We start from the raw sequence: 19,680 nt of genomic DNA on the forward strand, positions 1-19,680 counted from the left end.
ATGGTCTGCAGGGCACAGCCTGCCTCACCATGGGCTTCCCCACGGGCTGCAGGGGAATCTCTGCTCCGGCTCCTGGAGCACCTCCTCCCCCTCCTTCTTCACTGACCTTGGTGTCTGCAGGGTTGTTCCTCTCACATATTCTCACTCCTCTCTTCTGGCTGCTGTGTCGCAGCAGTTTTTTTTCCCCTTCTTAAACATGTTATCACAGAGGCGTTACCACTGTCACTGATTGGCTCAGCCTTGGCCAGCGGCAGGTCCATCTTGGAACTGGCTGGCACTGGCTCTGTCGGACATGGGGGAAGCTTCTGGAATCTTCTCACAGGAGCCACCCCCCCTGCTACCAAAACCTTGCCATGCAAAGCCAATACAGGATCTTACCCAGGAGGATGTTATGGGAGACAGTGTCAAAGGCCTTGCTGAAGTCAAGGTAGACAATATCCACTGCTCTCCCCCCATCCACCAGGCCAGTCATTTCATCATAGAAGGTTATCAAGTTGGTCAAGCATGACTTCCCCTTGGTGAATCCATGATGACTACTCCTGATGATTTTCTTGTCCTCCATGTGCCTGGAAATGATTTCCAGGATTAGCTACTCCATCACCTTCCCAGGCATCAAGGTGAGGCTGACCGACCTGTAGTTCCCTGGGTCCTCCTTCCTGCCCTTCTTGAACATAGGAGTGATATTTGCTTTCCTCCAGTCCTCGGGCACTTCTCCCATTTGCCATGATCAATCAAAGATTATCAAGAGTGGCCTTGCAATGACATCTGCCAGCTCCTTCAACCCTCGTGGGTGCATCCCATCAGGGATCATGGACTTATGCATGTCCAGTTTGCTTAAGTATTCCCTGACCTGATCCTCTTCCACCAAGGGTACGTCTTCCTTGCTCCAGCCTTTCCCCCTGGTCTCTGGGACCTGGGATTCCTGAAGGATGGTCTTGCTAGTAAAGACTGAGGTAAAGAAGGCATTCAGTACCTCAGCCTTTTCCATTTTCTATGCAACCAGGTCCTCTGCCTCGTTCAGCAATGATCCTGCATTTTCCCTAGTCCCTTTTTTCACCTATGTACTTAGTGAAGCCCTTCCATTTGTCTTTGATATCCCTGACCAGATTAAATTCCATTTGGGCTTTGGCTTTCCTAAATGCTTGGACAACATCTCTGTATTCCTCCCAGGTTACCCATCCTTGCTTCCACCCTCTGCAGGCTTCCTTTTTGCGCTTGAGTTTGGCCAGGTGCTCCTTGTTCATCCATGCAGGCCTCCTGGCATTTTTGCCTGACTTCCTGCTCATTGAGATGGACTGCTCTTGAGCTTGAAGGAGGTGATCCTTGAATATCAAACAGCTTTCTTGGGCCCCACTTCCCTTCAGGGTCTTATGCCATGGGACTCTTCCAAGCAGATCTTTGAAGATGCCAAAGCCTGCTCTTCTGAAGTCCAGGGTTGTGAGCTTGCTTTTTGCCCTGCTCCCTCCCCTCAGGATCCTGAACTCCACCATCTCATGGTCACTGCAGCCAAGGCTGCCTTTGACCTTCACATCCCCAACAAGCCCCTCCTTGTTGGTGAGTATGAGGTCCAGCAGAGCACCTCTCCTCGTTGGCTCCTCTATCACTCGGAGGAGGAAGTTATCATCAATGCACTCCAGGAACCTCCTGGATTGCTTGTGCCCTGCTGTGTTGTCCCTCCAGCAGATATTGGGGTGGTTGAAGTCCCTCATGAGGACCAGGGCCTGACAATGTGAGGCTGCTCCTAGCTGTCTGTAGAGGGCCTCATCTGCTCGTTCTTCCTGGTCAGGTGGCCTATAGCAGACACCCACTACAATGTCACCTTTACCTGTCCTCTCTTTAATCCTAACCCATAAGCTCTCTGTCAGCTCCTCATCCATCCCCAGGCAGAGCTCCATGCACTCCAGCTGCTCTCCGACATAAAGGGCAACTCCCCCTCCTCATCTTCCCAGCCTGTTCTTCCTGAGGAGCCTGTACACATCCATTGCAACACTCCAGTCATGGGAGCCATCCCATCACATCTCCGTGATCCCAACATGATCGTAGCCCTGCAACTGCACACAGACTTCTAACTCCTCATGTTTATTCCTCATGCTGCATGCATTAGTGTACAGGCACTTCAGAGAGGCACTGAAAGGGTTAAAGCCAAGATAGACAAAGCCACTGCATCAAAATGCCTCCTGGAAGAATTAAAGCCTAGGGGCAAGGAGGATATTGTAAATATCTTAGTCACTTAACTAAACAAAAGAAAGGCCTTTGTGATTTAGGGGTAGTTAGAATGGTTGTAAGATAAGGGGGCTCCGGGATAATCCCATCTCAGACAACTGGGCCTTGGGAGAAGAAATGCATGGAAGATAGGAGGTCACAAAAGAATGACAACAGCCTTGAAGGACACCGTTTACGTGATCCTAGGACTGAGTTTGCGCAGAAGCAAAGGTCAATCAACGAACACAGTGAAGAAGACTATGAGCCTTCATCTGAAGACCCCCAAGGACCACTTGAAGACCACCATGGGAGACGACTGTGCATGCGGATCGGACATTTGCATATGTTAATAAGTTCCAGGAAATCTCATGTTTATGTAAATGAATTCTCGGAAATCCTGTGAATATGTAGGACTTTATAGTATATAATCTCTGAAAGTCTACCAAATCGGTGGAGCACTCATGGTGGAGAATCCCCAGTGCTGCCCAGCGCTGCAATAAAGGATACCTGCTTAATAGTAACTTTGTTGCTATTGAGTTTCATTTCAGGGACTCTCTGAATACTCCGTTTCTCCCTTGGGGAGACTCGGACTGTGAGGAGAAGCATCCGTGAATTTTTGTATCAGCACCCCATCATGCTGAGTTCCTGGAGAGAGTTTGGGGGATTTCTCCATAATGGTACCTCGTAGGCAAGGTGCCTTGTCCCCTCTTTCTTACACCAGGATGAAACCAGGTTCCACAAATCCACAAAAAGCCAACAGTCTTAGATACTAGGATCAAACAGCTCACATAAGGATGTGCAAGAACCTCAGGAGCCTGCGCAACAAAATTATGCACATCAATCCCAGAGGAGAAATGGGAGGTGTAATCCCTCATTCTCTCCACAGCACAGCCCAGCCAGCACAGGAATGGCATCAATGCCAGGGCCAAGCACATGGTCATTGTTTTTATCAAATTGTTCCCAGGCACAGCGAAATAGAGAGATAAGCAGTGCAGCAAATGGCAGGAGCTAAAAGCAGCCACTAACAAGCCCTAGACTATTATACAGCAAAGCAAGCAAGCTCTGTGACCTGCACAAAAGCCTGCCAATTAACAACTACGACAGCTATAGCACACTCAGATCAAAACTGTCGTTATCTTGAGCCCCACATTGGGTGCCAAAAAGGGCTGTAGTGGGTTGACTCCATCTGTCAGCCAAACACCCACCCTGCCTCTCGCCCACTCTACTCTCCTACGGGATGGGGAGAAAATAGAAGGAAGGTGAGAAGACCCATGAATCTAGATGATGACAGTTTAATAGGGAATGCAAAAGCTTCATGCACCAGTAAAGCAAAAAGAGGAATTCATCCACTACTTCCCATTGGCAGGCCTGGAAAACAGGGCCTCAGCACACGTAATGGTTGCTTGGGAAGACAAATGCCATAACCATGAACGTCCCCCCTTCCTCTTCCTTTCCCTGAGCTTTTACTGCTGAGCACAACATCATATGGTATGGAATATCCCTTTGGTCAGTTTGGGTCAGCTATCTTGGCTATGTCCCCTCCCAACCTTTTGCCCACCTCCAGCCTACTGACTTTTTGGGAGGTAAGAGAGACAGAAAGCATTGGCATTGTGTAAGCCCAGTTCAGCAGTAGCCAAAACACTGGTGTGTTATCAACACTGTTTTAGATACAAATGCACAGCACAGCATCATATCAGCTACTATGAGGAAAGTTAACTCCATCCTAGCGAGAATGAGGACACAATGCAAGGTCAAAGGACCTGCACAGGAGATCCAGTTTTTGAGAACAAAATGGCAGGATGGACATTGGCACATCCCTATGGATATGATCAACAAGATAACAGCCATGTCCCCACCAGTTCATAAAAAAGAATCACAAGATTTCCTAGGCATTGTGGCTTTCTGGAAATAGGCATTGTGAGCCCTCTCTATCAAGGGACCCGAAAGAAGAACTGTTTCAACTGAGGCCCTCAACAGATCAAACAGGGGATAGCTCATGCGGTAGCCCTTGAGCTGGTCCAGTAAGGAACAGCTGTGAGAAACATGTTCTACACAGTAGCCATGGAGCATGGCCTCACCTGGAGCCTCTGGCAGAAAACACCAGCAGAAACCTGAGGTCGACCTCTAGGGTTTTGGAGCTGGGGTTATTGAGGATCTGAGGCCCACTACACCCTGACTGGCCTCTGACCCCAGGACTAAAGTACAATAGCAAGGCTGCATGATATATTTAAAAAAAAGGAAAGCTTACCATAGAAGTGACTGATCTGTCATCTTCTTCATAATTCACTACAGGTGGTGGGTCTTTCCCATCATTTTCTTGAACCTTTTGTTCCAGTAATTCTTTCTGGGCCGCAAATTTTGCCTCAGAGCATCTTAATTGCTGAACTGTTTGTTTGAGTTCTTCCAGTGCATGCTTTTGGCTCAGCAAGAGTACAATACTGCAGAGAAAAATAACAAACAATTTTAAAACACATGATTTAAAATACATATTTTGCTTCATGAACGCTACATAAAATAAAGCATTTTCAATATTGGAATTTGTTTTTTTTCACTTTATCCATCCATGTAATGAAGGAAATTATTAACCTTTTATAAGTAAGTGTGAGAAGTCCTCAGAATTATTTGTTCAAAGGCATAAACACATGAAGAAAATATTAGAAAATTCTTAAAGCTACAGGATAATGAAAGCAGACACCTACTTAGCTATTCCAAAAAGAAAAATCATGTTGTAGTAAATGCAGAAGGAATTATTATTTTCATCCACTTCGGCTGAGTTTACAACCGTTAGGGTTCCCTGTCCTTTTGGGAAGAAATACACTTTTAGATTATGATTTCCAGTGATGAGGAATCCACTGCAATCCACATAGCCATTATAATAATTATTTTCACTATTAAACTCACCTTATATCCAGTATAAATTGGTCTGGCTCCGTGTTAGAGATACCTGTTGTCTCCATCTTCTGGACTGAAAGGTCCTCTACTGCATAAGTATTTCTGGACTGCAGTCAGAACACTCTTTAACATTCTTTTTTTTTTAAGCTAAACAAATTGAACTTCATAAGGGGCTAAAAGAAGTTATTTCTCATCTTCTACATGCTTTTATGGCTTTTTGCTGACAAACGCCTCCCCCCCATTTTAAAACATCTATCAGAACTGGACCCTGTATTCTATTAGCAGTCTCACCTATATCACAGTCTTCTGATATAGTATTTCACCATTTAGAGATTTAGAGATTGCAAGAGCATTTTCAAATTTCCCCCATTAACTCCAACACCTTCCCAAAGACAGACCAACAGCCACTCTCAACCCCTATAAGCTTTCTTTTTTGTGTATATAAGTTTACATTTGGAAAAAGACAATTAGCCAAGCACAATACATAATGCAATCTGAATTTACTAGTGTCTCATCTCAACGTTTCAGACAGTTTTCTTCCAGGTCACTGATTTAAAAAAAAAAAAATCAGTAATTCAGAGTAAGAAGATTTAGTTACAGTTATATTTCATGTCCACTAGCCAGTTTTTAGTCTATTTATTGATTCTTCTTTCTTTGAGAGAGACTTCATACCTACATTCTTACACTGATAAACTTCAAACTGTTACCCTATAAATAGTGCCTTGTAGAAGACCTGAGATTTTCCTTTCTAAAACAACAGTTGTAGCACAGCCTACTGAAGGCTCTATCATCAGCTTTAAATGCTTCAGGGACATGATAGTGCTTAAAACAGATCTGGGAGAGGGGAGGGGACATGACCCACAACCCTGCAAGTGGCCTCACAGCAGACAGCCATGTAAAAAGACTGTACCAATCTCCTATGCTGCAATCATTAAGATTTCCACCTTTGTTGCATGCAAATGGAGAGCCATTTGAAGAGATTCTGCACAGAGGGGAAAAGAAAAAAAAAAAAAAAAAAAAACCAAAAGCTCCAGAGTACTCAGTCCTCCCAGAAATGAATAAAGTTAAATCTGAGGGACTTTCAGAAGGATCTAGACCTGTGTCAATAAAAGGAAAGAGTCCTCCTTACACTGAGAGTATCAAGTATAAATTCAGTTCTAGAAGCATGAACCTTCAGGAATAAGGAAATACTGAAAAACTAACTTCTTCGCTAAGAAAGAATAGAGATTAATTAAAGATGGCCATAAGACAGACTTTCACATAAAGATATCGAAGAACATCCACGTTCAACTCCAAGAGTTATTCCAAAACAGACATAATCAAGCAGTAGTGAAGGACAAGCAGATTACTTAGAGTATATACAAGTACCTAGAGGACACTTTCATATTACCCCCAGGAACTGCCAAAACCAAAGATGGACAGAAGCTGTCTAACACAGAGAACCATCTACCATCCATGATGCAATATAGACAACCTTAAAAGCACTCAACTGGAACCCAGAGACATGTAGTCTAGAAAGAGGTGCAGAGTTTTCACGATCTGAAAGGACAGATGAAGCAGGTTGAGGGAGCAGAACTACCAAGAATGAGGACAGTGTAGAGAAAAATCATAGTATTCTGTCACTCTACACCTTGAGAATAACCCCTGGAAAACAAACCCTCTTGCCAGCTCTCCAATTCTTAGGGAAAAAAAAGGAAATTTAGAAGTTATCCCTGACAACAACCCACTCCTGAGCAGAAATTAAAGTATTTCTCCTTTGCCCTAGCAACAAACAAATCTGGCTCATGTAATTCCTCTCTCATGAATGATGTTGGTTGTTGTACTCATGAACGAGATTCACGCAGCTCTGCTGACACTGCCCACAAGAGAGCTGGAAAATCCAGAAAAAACAATTCAAATATCAACCTCATCAACAATTCCACACATCCACAGCTTCAGTCCTCTCCAACAAAGCAGGGGAGACCTGATTCAACCTTGTTTGTTAATGCAGCAAGAAGTTGCTCTGTCATAACCTGTACATATAAAAACTGAACATGAAATGAATGCGCTACAGGCCAAACGTCATGGATGTCAAGAGATTGTTTCTTCACAAAGTGATCCTGAGCCAGATGATTATTCAAGTAGGTTCCAAAATAATAAGGGAACACTGTCATAAAATCCTTGCTGGCAAGAAAAGATAAAAAGTCACATCCCTAAATATGTGCATTGAACTAAGCCACAAAAAAAAAAATTCTGATAATGAGCAGAATGATCATTCATGGGGAAAGGATCAGTATGATGTATGAAGACACAATTGAAGATCCTGGAACTGAAGTTTGGCATGAGACTGCAGAAGTTTAAAAGTATCACACAAAGAAGCGAACAATCTCTACTCAAGATAATGTTCTGTCGTCTGGTCTTCATTATGAGAGAGAAAAAAGAAAAAAGATCTCCCTTTGAAAATGATGGCTTTCCACTATCAGCAAGGCTTTGGTGAATACACAACATCAGCTAAAATGAAAACATCCCAAACTCTGAATGGTTACAGCTCATCATGATCCAGAGATAATAAGATGGATCCTGCATGTTAAAAGACATGAACTGTTCTCTTTCCTGAACTGTGGCAAGATGTGCACCAGGTCATCTGCTGAAAAGCATCTGAAACACTAAATATTTTCAGTTTGCCAAAATCACATGTAGAATGCTCCCTGTTCCATCTATGCATGGAGAAGTAGCCCCTATAAAATTCTTTAGCTGTGGCTTCCATCAATGCAAACTTTATGGTCCTTGTGGCTAACAAGAGCTACTATCAGTTTCACAGAGTAAGATTTTGTGTGAAGAGTCCTTGTGAGACCGGATCAGGGCAACAGACTGGAAAGTGGTATTGGGTTTATATGGCAAGGTTTTGGTAGCTGGGAGGCTGCAGGTGTGACCTCTGTGAGAAGACCAACATGAGGCACCAAAAAACACTGTGGTGGGTTGACCCCATCCGTCAGCCAAACACCCACCCTGCCTCTCGCCCACTCTACTCTCCTACGGGATGGGGAGAAAATAGAAGGAAGGTGAGAAGACCCATGAATCTAGATGATGACAGTTTAATAGGGAATGCAAAAGCTTCATGCACCAGTAAAGCAAAAAGAGGAATTCATCCACTACTTCCCATTGGCAGGCCTGGAAAACAGGGCCTCAGCACACGTAATGGTTGCTTGGGAAGACAAATGCCATAACCATGAACGTCCCCCCTTCCTCTTCCTTTCCCTGAGCTTTTACTGCTGAGCACAACATCATATGGTATGGAATATCCCTTTGGTCAGTTTGGGTCAGCTATCTTGGCTATGTCCCCTCCCAACCTCTTTCCCACCCCCCTTTCCCACCCCCAGCCATCTGGGCTTTGTGGCAGGGGGGGGAGGGGGTTGGAGAGAAAGCCTTGATGCTGTGCAAGCACTGTTCAGCAATAGCCAAAACATTGGTCTGTTATGAACACTGTTCTAGCCATAAATGCAAAGCACAGCACCATATGGGCTGCTATGAGGAAAGTTAACTCCATCCCAGTCAGACCTAGTATACACTGCAAAGTCACTCAATAGCTCAGAACTGGTGGTGCTGAGGCTGTGTCAGAAAGAAGTGAGCTGAAGTCCAAATTGGTTCAAGTGAAGAGACAGAAAACATAATTTTGCACACTTGACCTTCATTTTGCCCAGATAAAGCAGAACCAGGGAAGATTTCCTTCGCACTGAAGGGCTAACCTCAGCATCTTGTATGAGACTCAACAATAATAGACTCTAAAGCTCTTGAATTTGGAGGTGACCTCCTCACTTTCTTTCATGAAGAGAGGCTTGCATTAAAGCTCTTTGAAGGTGCCAAACTCACAGCCAAGCAATCTGACTTGACCAGCCCATCCCCAGAAGGATGACCACTGGCTCAAGAGGCAAGCTTTCATTCATTGCTCAACTGCCCTTGCCTTTGACCTTGCTTTGCAGTGCTGAGGCTGGTGCTATATCGTGTGACAGCAGTCAAGAATATGCAACAGTTGATTGAGACCTTCTAGGGACCATAAGCACTTGTGTAAGAAGAGCTAAACAATCAAAAATGTCCTGGTTATTCTTCAGTGCAGTTAAAAATGAAAATGGTGTCTGTTGGTGGAAGACAATGCCAAAACAGAATGCATGATTTCAGGGAAGCTTATGTCTTACATCTAGAAATCTAAGCCAGATCCCATGCTTTTTAAAAAGACCCACAGATACAGCTGGAGTCTACACTGAGATCATCTCCTCAACAATACAAACATCTGCTACAGGATCAAAGGAGCCTACCTACAGCAGGAAAGGCAGGGATAGAAAATCACTTTCAGAGAGATATAATGGACAACAAGACAATACTGAAGAAACATTCCTAAGGAAAAAGCAGCATGAGGGAGAAACAAAGTCATAATGCTTAAAAAAACCCCCACAAAACTCTCATATTTCAAAGTGTTTATCCTTTAAGCTATATGCAGCAAAGAAGGTAGGTCAAGAATTGAAAAATGGGAAAATATACATACTGTGAGTATATGTGTAGACTATCAAAGAAAGAACAGGAAATCATCGAATCAGAACAATTACACATATATATAAAGTTTCATATATGAATAAAATACTACTCAATGTATCAAGTTACAAGATGCCTTCAACAGAGAGCTTAGAAGTCTTTTTCAATGAAGACAATTATCTGAGGACTTGCATTCCACTTCACTGGTATTGCAAACCAATATTTATGACCAAGTTAGCAAGATTCTGACTGATCACAACAAGAATTGGTAAAACATCACTACAGACAGAAGTTATTTATCTGTTGTTATAACTTCAGTTTAGACTGTGATGTGAAACTTAATCAGTTAGAAAAAAGACCAATGATCTTGATCAAAAATGATTATTTATAATGAATGTGGCACTGTAAAACATCAATTAATCCCTCACCTTCATTATTTATTATTCAGTATTACAGGGTACTGGTTCTACATTATTGCATAAGAAAGTTTACATATCTTGCATATGGCTCTGAAAAGTCTTTCATAAAATCATATCTATACAATGAACTGTCAGAGAGACAATCTGAATTGACTCCTTTTGTTCCGTCAAGCTGAAGTTACACTGCTAACCAAAGGTCCAGTTCTTGAGCCGTCCCAATAGTATGACAATTAAACTAAATTAAAGGAGCTGCTCAGTTCTCTAATTAATTAGGATCTGGAGTGGGGAAGGTTTATTTAAGACATGGGAAACTAACTTTTTGTTGTCATCTATAATAATAATTTCTCACTAAAGCAAAACAATGTTAGTGCAGGTTATTTCATATTTAAGTCTTAGGAACTGCATTATACACAAATTTATCTCAAATTATTATATTTTGATATTTTAGTTATACTTACTCCGATGTTTTTTCACAAGTCTTAGAGGACTCTTCTAATTTTTTCTCTAGTTCCAACACCAGTTTCTCTTTGCTCAAAAGTGTCTGCTGTGTCTGAATCAATTCTTCTATTACTGTTTTTAACCTGTAATACATACATTTCAGAAATCTATGGTATGCATACACAAACTGAACATATTTGGAATTTTTTTCCTAAAGATGAAAAGGAGCATTAGTCTTCAAAATATGTTATTTGCTGGTCATTGGCCTTTTTTGTGGCTATACCTTTATATTACATTATTAACCTATGTTATTACAGAATCCATACTAGATTGTGGATACATACAAAGTTACAGAATGATCTGCTGCCTGCATTCTCTAGAATGCATGATGCGTTATGTGGATTAATGCCTTCCTAATATACTGCTAATTCATGAGAAGTTATATGAAAAATGAAAGCCTTCAGACTGCTGAAGTACACATTAGATAAATATGTACAATCAGTAGTTGTGATGTATTCATCTCCAGAAATAATAAAACTAGAATCAGTAGGCTTTGCATTGCAAGTTAAAACAATACTTTTTAGTATGAGTGATCTGTATATTCTTCTCTATACGATTAACTTTTTTAAAGCTCTACAGTTTTTGGTAATGGTAAATCCAAAATAAAGGTAAAATTTGTACAAGAATACTCAACATCATTAACTGAGAAGCTATTCTTGCACATTAAAACTATTACTGACGCTTTGCAATTATACTGGCAAACATTCCAATACCAAAAAAAGTCAACAAAGGTAAAATGAGACTGCGATATAATTTTCAGTCAACTCTACAGAAAGCAAATAAAAGGCTGGCATATCAAAAAATATACTTTGACTTCAAGCAATTGCTAAGCCAGGAGAATAATTTTAAAATATCCTTTCCTTCTTGGCATTCTATCCATCTTCAAGTATCTTACTCTGTTTCCCCTGTATTTTCAAGCACAATTTCAATAAAAAGGTATTCTAGAAAAGAGTAGAACAAAGGCAGAATACATATAGTACTTGATACTGCACAGATTGATTGCCCAAAACTGTTCCAGTTTGGGGAGTGTCAGAGGAGGTTTATTCTGTTATTCTTTTTGGAATATCTCTATATTAGTCTATGATAGTCATCAGTATTTATCAGGAGACACCACATCTCACAGAATCACAGAATCACTGAATCACAGAATGGCTGGGGTTGGAAGGGACCTCTGGAGATCATCTAGTCCAACCCCCCTGCTAAAGCAGGTTCACCTAGAGCAGGTTGCACAGGATCATGTCCAGGCGGGTTTTGAATAACTCCAGAGAAGGAGACTCTGCAACCTCTCTGAGCAGCCTGTTCCAGTGCTCTGTCACCCTCAAAGTAAAGAAGTTTTTCCTCATATTCAGATGGAACTTCCTGTGTTTCAGTTTGTGCCTGTTGCCCCTTATCCTGTCGCTGCACCACTGAAAAGAGTCTGGCCCCATCCTCCTGACATCTGCCCTTAAGATATTTGTAAGCATTGATAAGATCCCCTCTCAGTCTCCTCTTCTCCAGGCTAAACAGACCCAGCTCTCTCAGCCTTTCCTCATAGGAGAGACGCTCCAGATCCCTAATCATCTTCGTAGTCCTCCACTGGACTCTCTCCAGTAGTTCCTTGTCTTTCTTGAACTGGGGAGCCCAGAACAGGACACAGTACTCCAGATGTGGCCTCACCAGGGCAGAGTAGAGGGGGAGGATAACCTCCCTCGACTTGCTAGCCACACTCTTCCTAATGCCCCCAGGACACCATTGGCCTTCTTGGCCGCAAGGGCACATTGCTGGCTCATGGTTAACTTCTTGTCCACCAGGACTCCCAGGTCCTTCGCCGCAGAGCTGCTTTCCAGCAGGTCAACCCCTAACCTGTACTGGTGCATGGGGTTATTCCTCCCTAGGTGCAGGACCCTACACTTGCCTTTGTTGAACTCCATTAGGTTCCTCTCTGCCCAACTCTCTAGCCTGTCCAGGTCTCGCTGAATGGCAGCACAGCCTTCTGGTGTATCAGCCACTCCTCCCAGTTTTGTATCGTCAGCAAACTTGCTGAGGGTATACTCTGTCCCTTCATCCAGGTCACTGATGAATAAGTTGAACAAGACTGGACCCAGTACTGACCCCTGGGGAATGCCGCTAGCTACAGGCCTCCAACTAGATTCTGAGCTGTTGATCACAACCCTCTGAGCTCTGCCATTCAGCCAGTTCTCAATCCATCTCACTGTCCACTCATCTAACCCACACTTCCTGAGCTTACCTATGAGGATGTTATGGGAGACAGTGTCAAAAGCCTTGCTGAAGTCAAGGTAGACAACATCCACTGCTCTCCCCTCATCTACCCAGCCAGACATGCCATCATAGAAGGCTATCAGATTGGTCAAGCATGATTTCCCCTTGGTGACTCCATGTTGACTACTCCTGATAACCTTCTTTTCCTCCACATGCTTAGAGATGACACCCAGAATGAGCTGTTCCATCACCTTTCCAGGGATGGAGGTAAGGTTGACTAGCCTGTAGTTTCCTGGGTCCTCCTTGACCTTTTTGAAGATTGGAGTGACATTGGCTTTCCTCCAGTCCTCAGGCACCTCTCCTGTTCTCCATGACCTTTCAAAGATGATGGAGAGTGGCTTAGCAATAACATCTGCTAGCTCCCTCAGCACTTGTGGGTGCATCCCATCGGGGCCCATGGATTTGTGGGTGTCCAGTTTGCCTAAATGATCTCTACCATGATCCTCCTCTACCAAGGGAAAGTCTTCCTTTCTCCAGACTTTCTCTCCTACCTCCAGGGTCTGGGATTCCTGAGGGCTGGCCTTAGCAGTAAAGACTGAAGCAAAGGCGGCATTCAGTAACTCTGCCTTTTCTGTATCCTCCGTCACCAGGGCACCCACCTCATTCAGCAGTGGGCCCACATTTTCCCTAGTCTTCCATTTGCTACTGATGTACTTGAAGAAGCCCTTCTTGTTGTCCTTGACATCCCTTGTCAGATTTAATTCCACGTGGACCTTAGCCTTCCTCACCGCATCCCTGCATACTCTGACAACGTTTCCATATTCCTCCCAAGTGGCCTGTCCCTTTTTCCACATTCCATAAACTTCCTTCTTCCATTTGAATTTTGCCAGAAACTCCTTGCTCATCCATGCAGGTCTCCTGCCCCCTTTTCTTGATTTCTTACTCATAGGGATGCATCGATCTTGAGCTTGGAGGAAGTGATGCTTGAATATTAACCAGCTCTCTTGGACCCCCCTACCTTCTAGAGCCCTAACCCATGGGATTCCTCCAAGTAGGTCCTTGAAGAGGCCAAAGTTAGCTCTCTTGAAGTCCAGGGCTGTAATCCTACTTATTGCCCTGCTTCCTCCATGCAGGATCCCGAACTCCACCATCTCATGGTCACTGCAGCCAAGGCTGCCCCCAACCTTCACATCCCCAACCAGTCCTTCTTTGTTTGTTAGTACAAAAGTGGAATTCCTTGACCTAAGATACTGTGGACAATAGATTCTTACACATATTGAAACTGACTGGACAAATTCATGAAAGAAAAATACATCTAAAGCTATTACAAACAAATATTACTTCTGGCTCAAAAACATTCTAATCTGCAAATTATGGGAGGCTGAGAGAACGTTCTGGTGAATGCATGCGCATCCTGTTCTTGTTCTCCTCCCTAAACTTTCTGTTTGGGCTAATGTCAGAGAGAAGAAAGTTGGCTAGGTCAGTCTTTGGTCTGACCTAATACAGTCAGACTCATTTTCTCAGAGGCCCTAATATAATCCGTACCAGAAAGTGGACATACAGCAACACTTCAAAGAGCTATTTGATTCCTGTTCCAAAAATAAAATCACACCATAAAATTTCTCTCTCAAATGTATCAAAGAATTTAAAGTGCATGAATATAAGCTTTGTAACAGGACACACTGGAAGTTGTATTAAAAAAATTATATTTATGCAAATATGAAGATACTTATTTACAAACACAAGTTTCATCAAAATAATTTGCTAAAAAAGCAGCATTTAAGCTGTTTTGCTTAGACATGCTGATAGTTTATTTCTAAACACTGGGATACGGAAGACAAGTCAAACAAGTTATTTCTATTTTTGAGCTGTGGAAGGTAGAATCTTATAAAAATTGTAAGACCTTTCAAAAGGGAGATTTAGTATATATTTTTTCCTTGTAACTGTACTGAAGTACAGCTAGCTGTACAACATATACATAGTTTATGCAGGAATAATCTCAATTTAGTAATGATGCAGAATATATTATAAACAGAAAAATGTTTAAAGAGGAGGGAGGGGCTTTATTCATTAATGGACCTTTTCATAAGAAAGATGAAGCTGTTTTGGGACTGAGGAGGAGTCTGACAAAGAAAGCTGAGACATTATATAAAAGAGGTTATTTCAATACCTATTTAAAAATAAATTTATGAAAAATAATTAGATTGCACAAGAAAAACAGAGGACAACTAATGACCTTGAAAAAGAATGAACAAAATCCAGAGAATCTCAGTAGTGTTGAGGAAACATAGGGCTTAGAATAATTTACAGAAGACACACTGTAATGTATTTACATTTGAAATGTCTCACTTCTATACATTCTCACTATTATTTTGGTTTTAATAAAAATCTGCATGAAACAAAGGTCATAGTTTGATTAAGCAGACAAGTTAAAAATTTCTTATTTGGATCAGTTATACATTGTAAAGAAAAACCTGAAATAAGTCAGACTGAAATATATTACAGACAAAAAACATCATCTACCAATGAATTATTGAATTTACCATTTTATATTGCTTATAATCAATAAAAAAATTAAATATACAATTAATTTTTGCAATCTCAAAAGTGACTGCATCAGAACATTTTATGGCAAAAGATGAGACTGACAAGATAATAATCTCAGCAGGAGATTTGTTCCCCAGTAACAACTGATTAAAGTTGGGGAAATTAATAAAAAGATAAAAGTACAGAATAGATATTAACAAAATATGTAGAGAGGTAGTTTATCATCCTGAATAGCTAAAAGTTCCATGAAATGTAATACAACAGCTACATCTATGTTAGTAAATTAATACATATTAAAGGTTATAACAGTGAATAAGAATTTTCTTTGGAAAACAAAAGCAGAACAACTACAAAACAGGTAAACCAAATGTATTTATGAACATTTCCTGGTTGGCAATTTACATCACCGACTACATCACTATACTCAGTGGCTTCATAGACAGATTTCAGTATTTTCTTAGAATACTGAATGTGGAAGCACCTTTGAGAAAATTATGAAGTTCCCAAGGAGAATTCATGATGGATTTGGGGCACTGTAAAAATTAACTGGGGAGGAGAAGAGACTAGATCAAAATTCAGGCAAGTGCTGCTTTTTTGGGTTGGGGGGGAATATTTTGTGCAAAGGAACAATAAAAAGTGCAATGGGCAAGAGTCTATAGCTTAAAAATATTATTTCAGAAACTGGACCTTAAAAGTCAGGACACAGCTATGCAATGAGCTGATTGAGCCTAGACATCGTGTATGACAGAATTTCTAAAGGATTAAAGTTTTTAAAGAAAACTTACGTGACTTGTAAACTTTCTGCTGTTAGATTATTCCACATGATCTCATTAGCTTGAAGGTTTTCATTTTCTTCTAGTAAAGATGTATCAAACTCTATTGCTTGTTCAACAACTTCTGATGACCTAATTTAGCAAATAAAAGTTATATTTGCAAAACTAACATGCATCTTTAAGTTGATCATAAAGAAAATTGTTTTGGTTTGAATTATTAATAACTAGAATGTAGTTAAAATTACATATGAAATAAAATTAAAAACAATAGGATATATATTCTTTTTCATTTAAATAAAGGACAGAGTCTTAAAAACATACCAGACAACAAAATAGAATATAATTCTATGAATTAAGATCACAACATAATCAAGGTTTTCCAGGGGTATCTATTTGCATGAACCCACTCTTAGCAGATCCAGCTATAAATCTGCACATGACAACTATCAATTTGCACATTAATAACAAGGGATAATACAAGAAGTCTTAGGACTATCCACTTATGTACCAATATGCAATATCAGTTCAATAAACAGCAAATAAAGTTTATTTTTTAAATTAAAAACTTTCTTGCATTACCTGCATATTTTGTTCTTTCAGGCACTACTTACTCTGCAATAACTGCAGTGTATACAGGGGTACCTAGAGTTCACTTTAAACTATCTAGAATATGGGCAATGAGAGAAATATAGCAGAGAAACTTAACTTAGCCCAGGATGCAAAATGCATCCAAATACACACGAAATTAGCTCATGCTGAATCTGGGTTGTCATATGTCCAAAGAAGAGCAATGAAACTGGTGAAAGGTCTAGAGCACAAGTCTTATGAGAAGTGGCTGAGGGAACTGGGGTTGTTTAGTCTAGAGAAAAGGAGGCTCAGGGGAGACCTTATTGCTCTCTACAACTACCTTAAAAGGAGGTTGTAGCGAGGTGGGGGTCGGTCTCTTCTCCCTAGTAACAAGAGATAGGATGAGAGGAAACGGCCTCAAGCTGCACCAGGGGAGGTTTAGGTTGGATATTAGGAAAAATTTCTTCACCGAAAGGGCAGTCAGGCATTGGACCAGGCTGCCCAGGGAAGTGGTTGAGTCCCCATCTCTGGAGGTATTTAAAAGATGGGTAGATGTGGTGCTAAGGGACCTGGTTTACTGGTGGACTTGGCAGTGTTATGTTAACGGTTGGACTCGATATTCTTAAAGGTCTTTGCCAACCTAAATGATTCTATGATTCTATGTATAGTCTGCTGCCAGTACCAAAGTTATGGCTCTTCACATGTGATAACAGTAACTGAAATTCTGTTTTTCTAGAGACAGCCAAAGAGATGAATGGTTGAAGAAACAGTCAGGTTAAAAACCTGACATTCAGACAACTTTGTGTACATGCAAGTGGAACAGCTTTTTAAATTAGGATAATGCTTTACAAATAACAATCTAAAAGAAACCGAACAGAAACAAATACAACTCTGATCACTTTATCAGTGTTGTAGTTTAATACAAGTTTTTCTTTGAGAAGAAACATGGACATGTACACCAAGATGAAAACTTATACCTATGCGTATCTATGAAGTCATTATACTCAGAGTTAGGGTCTATCTGTTCAACGGAGGTCTGGATCTCTTTATGGACATTCGCAATCTCTTCTGTTACAAGACTGGTGATCTGGCTATATTCATCCAAGATTCCTTTTCTAGAGAGAAAAAAAACCTACTATAGTGTATAACATGGCACTGAAGGCATAGATGGCATTGATGATTCTTCAAACCTTCAATTTTCTGTTACTACAAACTCTTGTTTCAACTGGCTAAAAAGGCAGAAAAAAAAAAAAGACCATATATTACTCAAAGAAATAACAGATCAATAGTGACCTTTTCTTTACAGATTGGCTATGAGTAGAGAAGTCTCCAAGACCATGCTCCTTATACTAATTACAGTGCATCTACATATAGTGTAGCTAAATTAAAGCTGTAGAGATTACAAGGAAAAGGAATGCATACAGCTCATTGATGACACCCTTCTTTATGACCAGAAAACTTATGCTAGTTATCATTTATACTGAAGCTTTTCATGTTCCCTTGACTGACAAAATAAGTATATTCTGACACACGGTAAAACCAGTCAAAAAATAGTCAGCGTGCATTTCTTTTAAGACCTGGCTTTCTCCATTGCTTTAACGGTTCTCTTTCATATCTTCATTTTATTATTTGGTAATTAGGGCAAAAATAAGCATAAATCACAAGTTCGCATATATTTACAAGAAGAAACAAAATCAAACAAAAAGTTGACATGAGAAAGTATGAGCCATCTAGCCTAATGACCTGCCCGCAAAAGTGGGCAAAAGCAAGTGATTAGGGAATCGTAAAAGAATAAGTGATATTTTACCACTACATTTAATAGCATCCAGTGATATTTCCCCAGAATACCTTCCTGCTCTCTTTAAGTTTTAGCTTTCCATAAATAGCCCTTCATAATCATTTCCTATTTAATCTTTATTTTTGAAAAACTTCTTGGCTTGCCAGGTTCTGAAGCATGGTGAGGTTTTTTTTTAAATACTGATGAATTTTGACCAATCCAGAGGAACGTGCAGAAAAAAAAAATATCAGCAGATTTTTTCTGGATAAGATCTCAAGTTATGTTTATTTTATAAAAAACATTATTTGCTTGTATTTCTTCAGTACATTCTCTAAGGAGAAAACAGACAAGAGAATTCATTAATGTCAGCTACAGCAATGCTAGATCTAAGACAAATAGAATCCATGTTAATTACTAAAAAAAAACAATTAGTGATGTTAATATACACTTCAAGTTTACCAAACTAATTGATTTGCAAAACCAAGATTATTAACGAAGTATATTTCACAGATAGCCACGCCAACTCCTACACTTGAAACCACCATCTCTTTTTGTAGAATTAAGCCCAAAGATATTAGACAGAAGTATTTTTCCAATAAATTCAGATCTCATTGAAAATGTTTATTTAGTGACAAGAATATTTTTACAGGTTTTTATTTCAAAGATGACAAAGAAAATTGGGTTCAATAGGTTATTGTTCAATGATAAAGCCCTTCAGTGAATTATCATAATTCACAATTATGAAAAATCACATTAATTACAGCACACAAATTGAATTGAAGTCTCTTGCTGTGATTTTACATACAAAAATAAGATTAAAAGGACTGTGCAGAGACTACTACAGAGGTCTATTTCATTTACATACCTGCAGCAGAATTGAAGGCAGCAATGATACTTCATGAGACAGTTAATACTGGCCGCATAACCTAAGCATATAAAGCATGAAACCCCCAACTCCACTTCCTATGTGCTGAAGTCAAGATGAATGTAGACTTCCGAAAAGGTAAGAAAATGAAATATAGAAGAGTGCCTCCCATCTAAATGAACAATACTTAAAAAAAAAGAGGCAACTACTTTTTCTTTTAGAGTAAGTGATTTACAAGCAATATTTTTTAATTGCAGTCCTCGGAATGTCTTAGAGAAAGACCTACAGAACAATCTTCCAAACCAACTCATATCTTCAGGAAAGTCAAAGAGGCAGCATGGTGGTTACAAATCAGAAAAGATAGCTTAGAGTCTTCATTGACAATTCTCTGAGATATCAGTTTGCACATCTTCATCAGTAATGTGGAGAATGATC

The 19,680-nt window shown here is 40.5% G+C and overlaps 1 protein-coding gene across 2 annotated transcripts in view; it reads right to left on the minus strand.

Annotated features, from left to right (window-relative positions):
- The window catches only part of LOC309601615 (tyrosine-protein kinase Fer-like), a gene marked incomplete at its 5' end in the record, with an annotated part of 158,509 nt that overhangs the window by 109,969 nt on the left and 28,860 nt on the right, over window positions 1-19,680 (minus strand). For both annotated transcript variants that reach the window (XM_082334752.1, XM_082334751.1), the window contains 4 exons: window positions 4,451-4,640; window positions 10,478-10,600; window positions 16,049-16,168; window positions 17,581-17,718. In XM_082334752.1, the coding sequence (XP_082190878.1) occupies window positions 4,451-4,640; window positions 10,478-10,600; window positions 16,049-16,168; window positions 17,581-17,718 (571 nt within the window). The remainder of the gene's footprint in view (window positions 1-4,450; window positions 4,641-10,477; window positions 10,601-16,048; window positions 16,169-17,580; window positions 17,719-19,680) is intronic.

Source organism: Platalea leucorodia (genome assembly GCF_965183815.1).
Source record: "Platalea leucorodia genome assembly, chromosome: W".
NCBI classification, from domain to species: Eukaryota; Metazoa; Chordata; class Aves; order Pelecaniformes; family Threskiornithidae; genus Platalea; species Platalea leucorodia.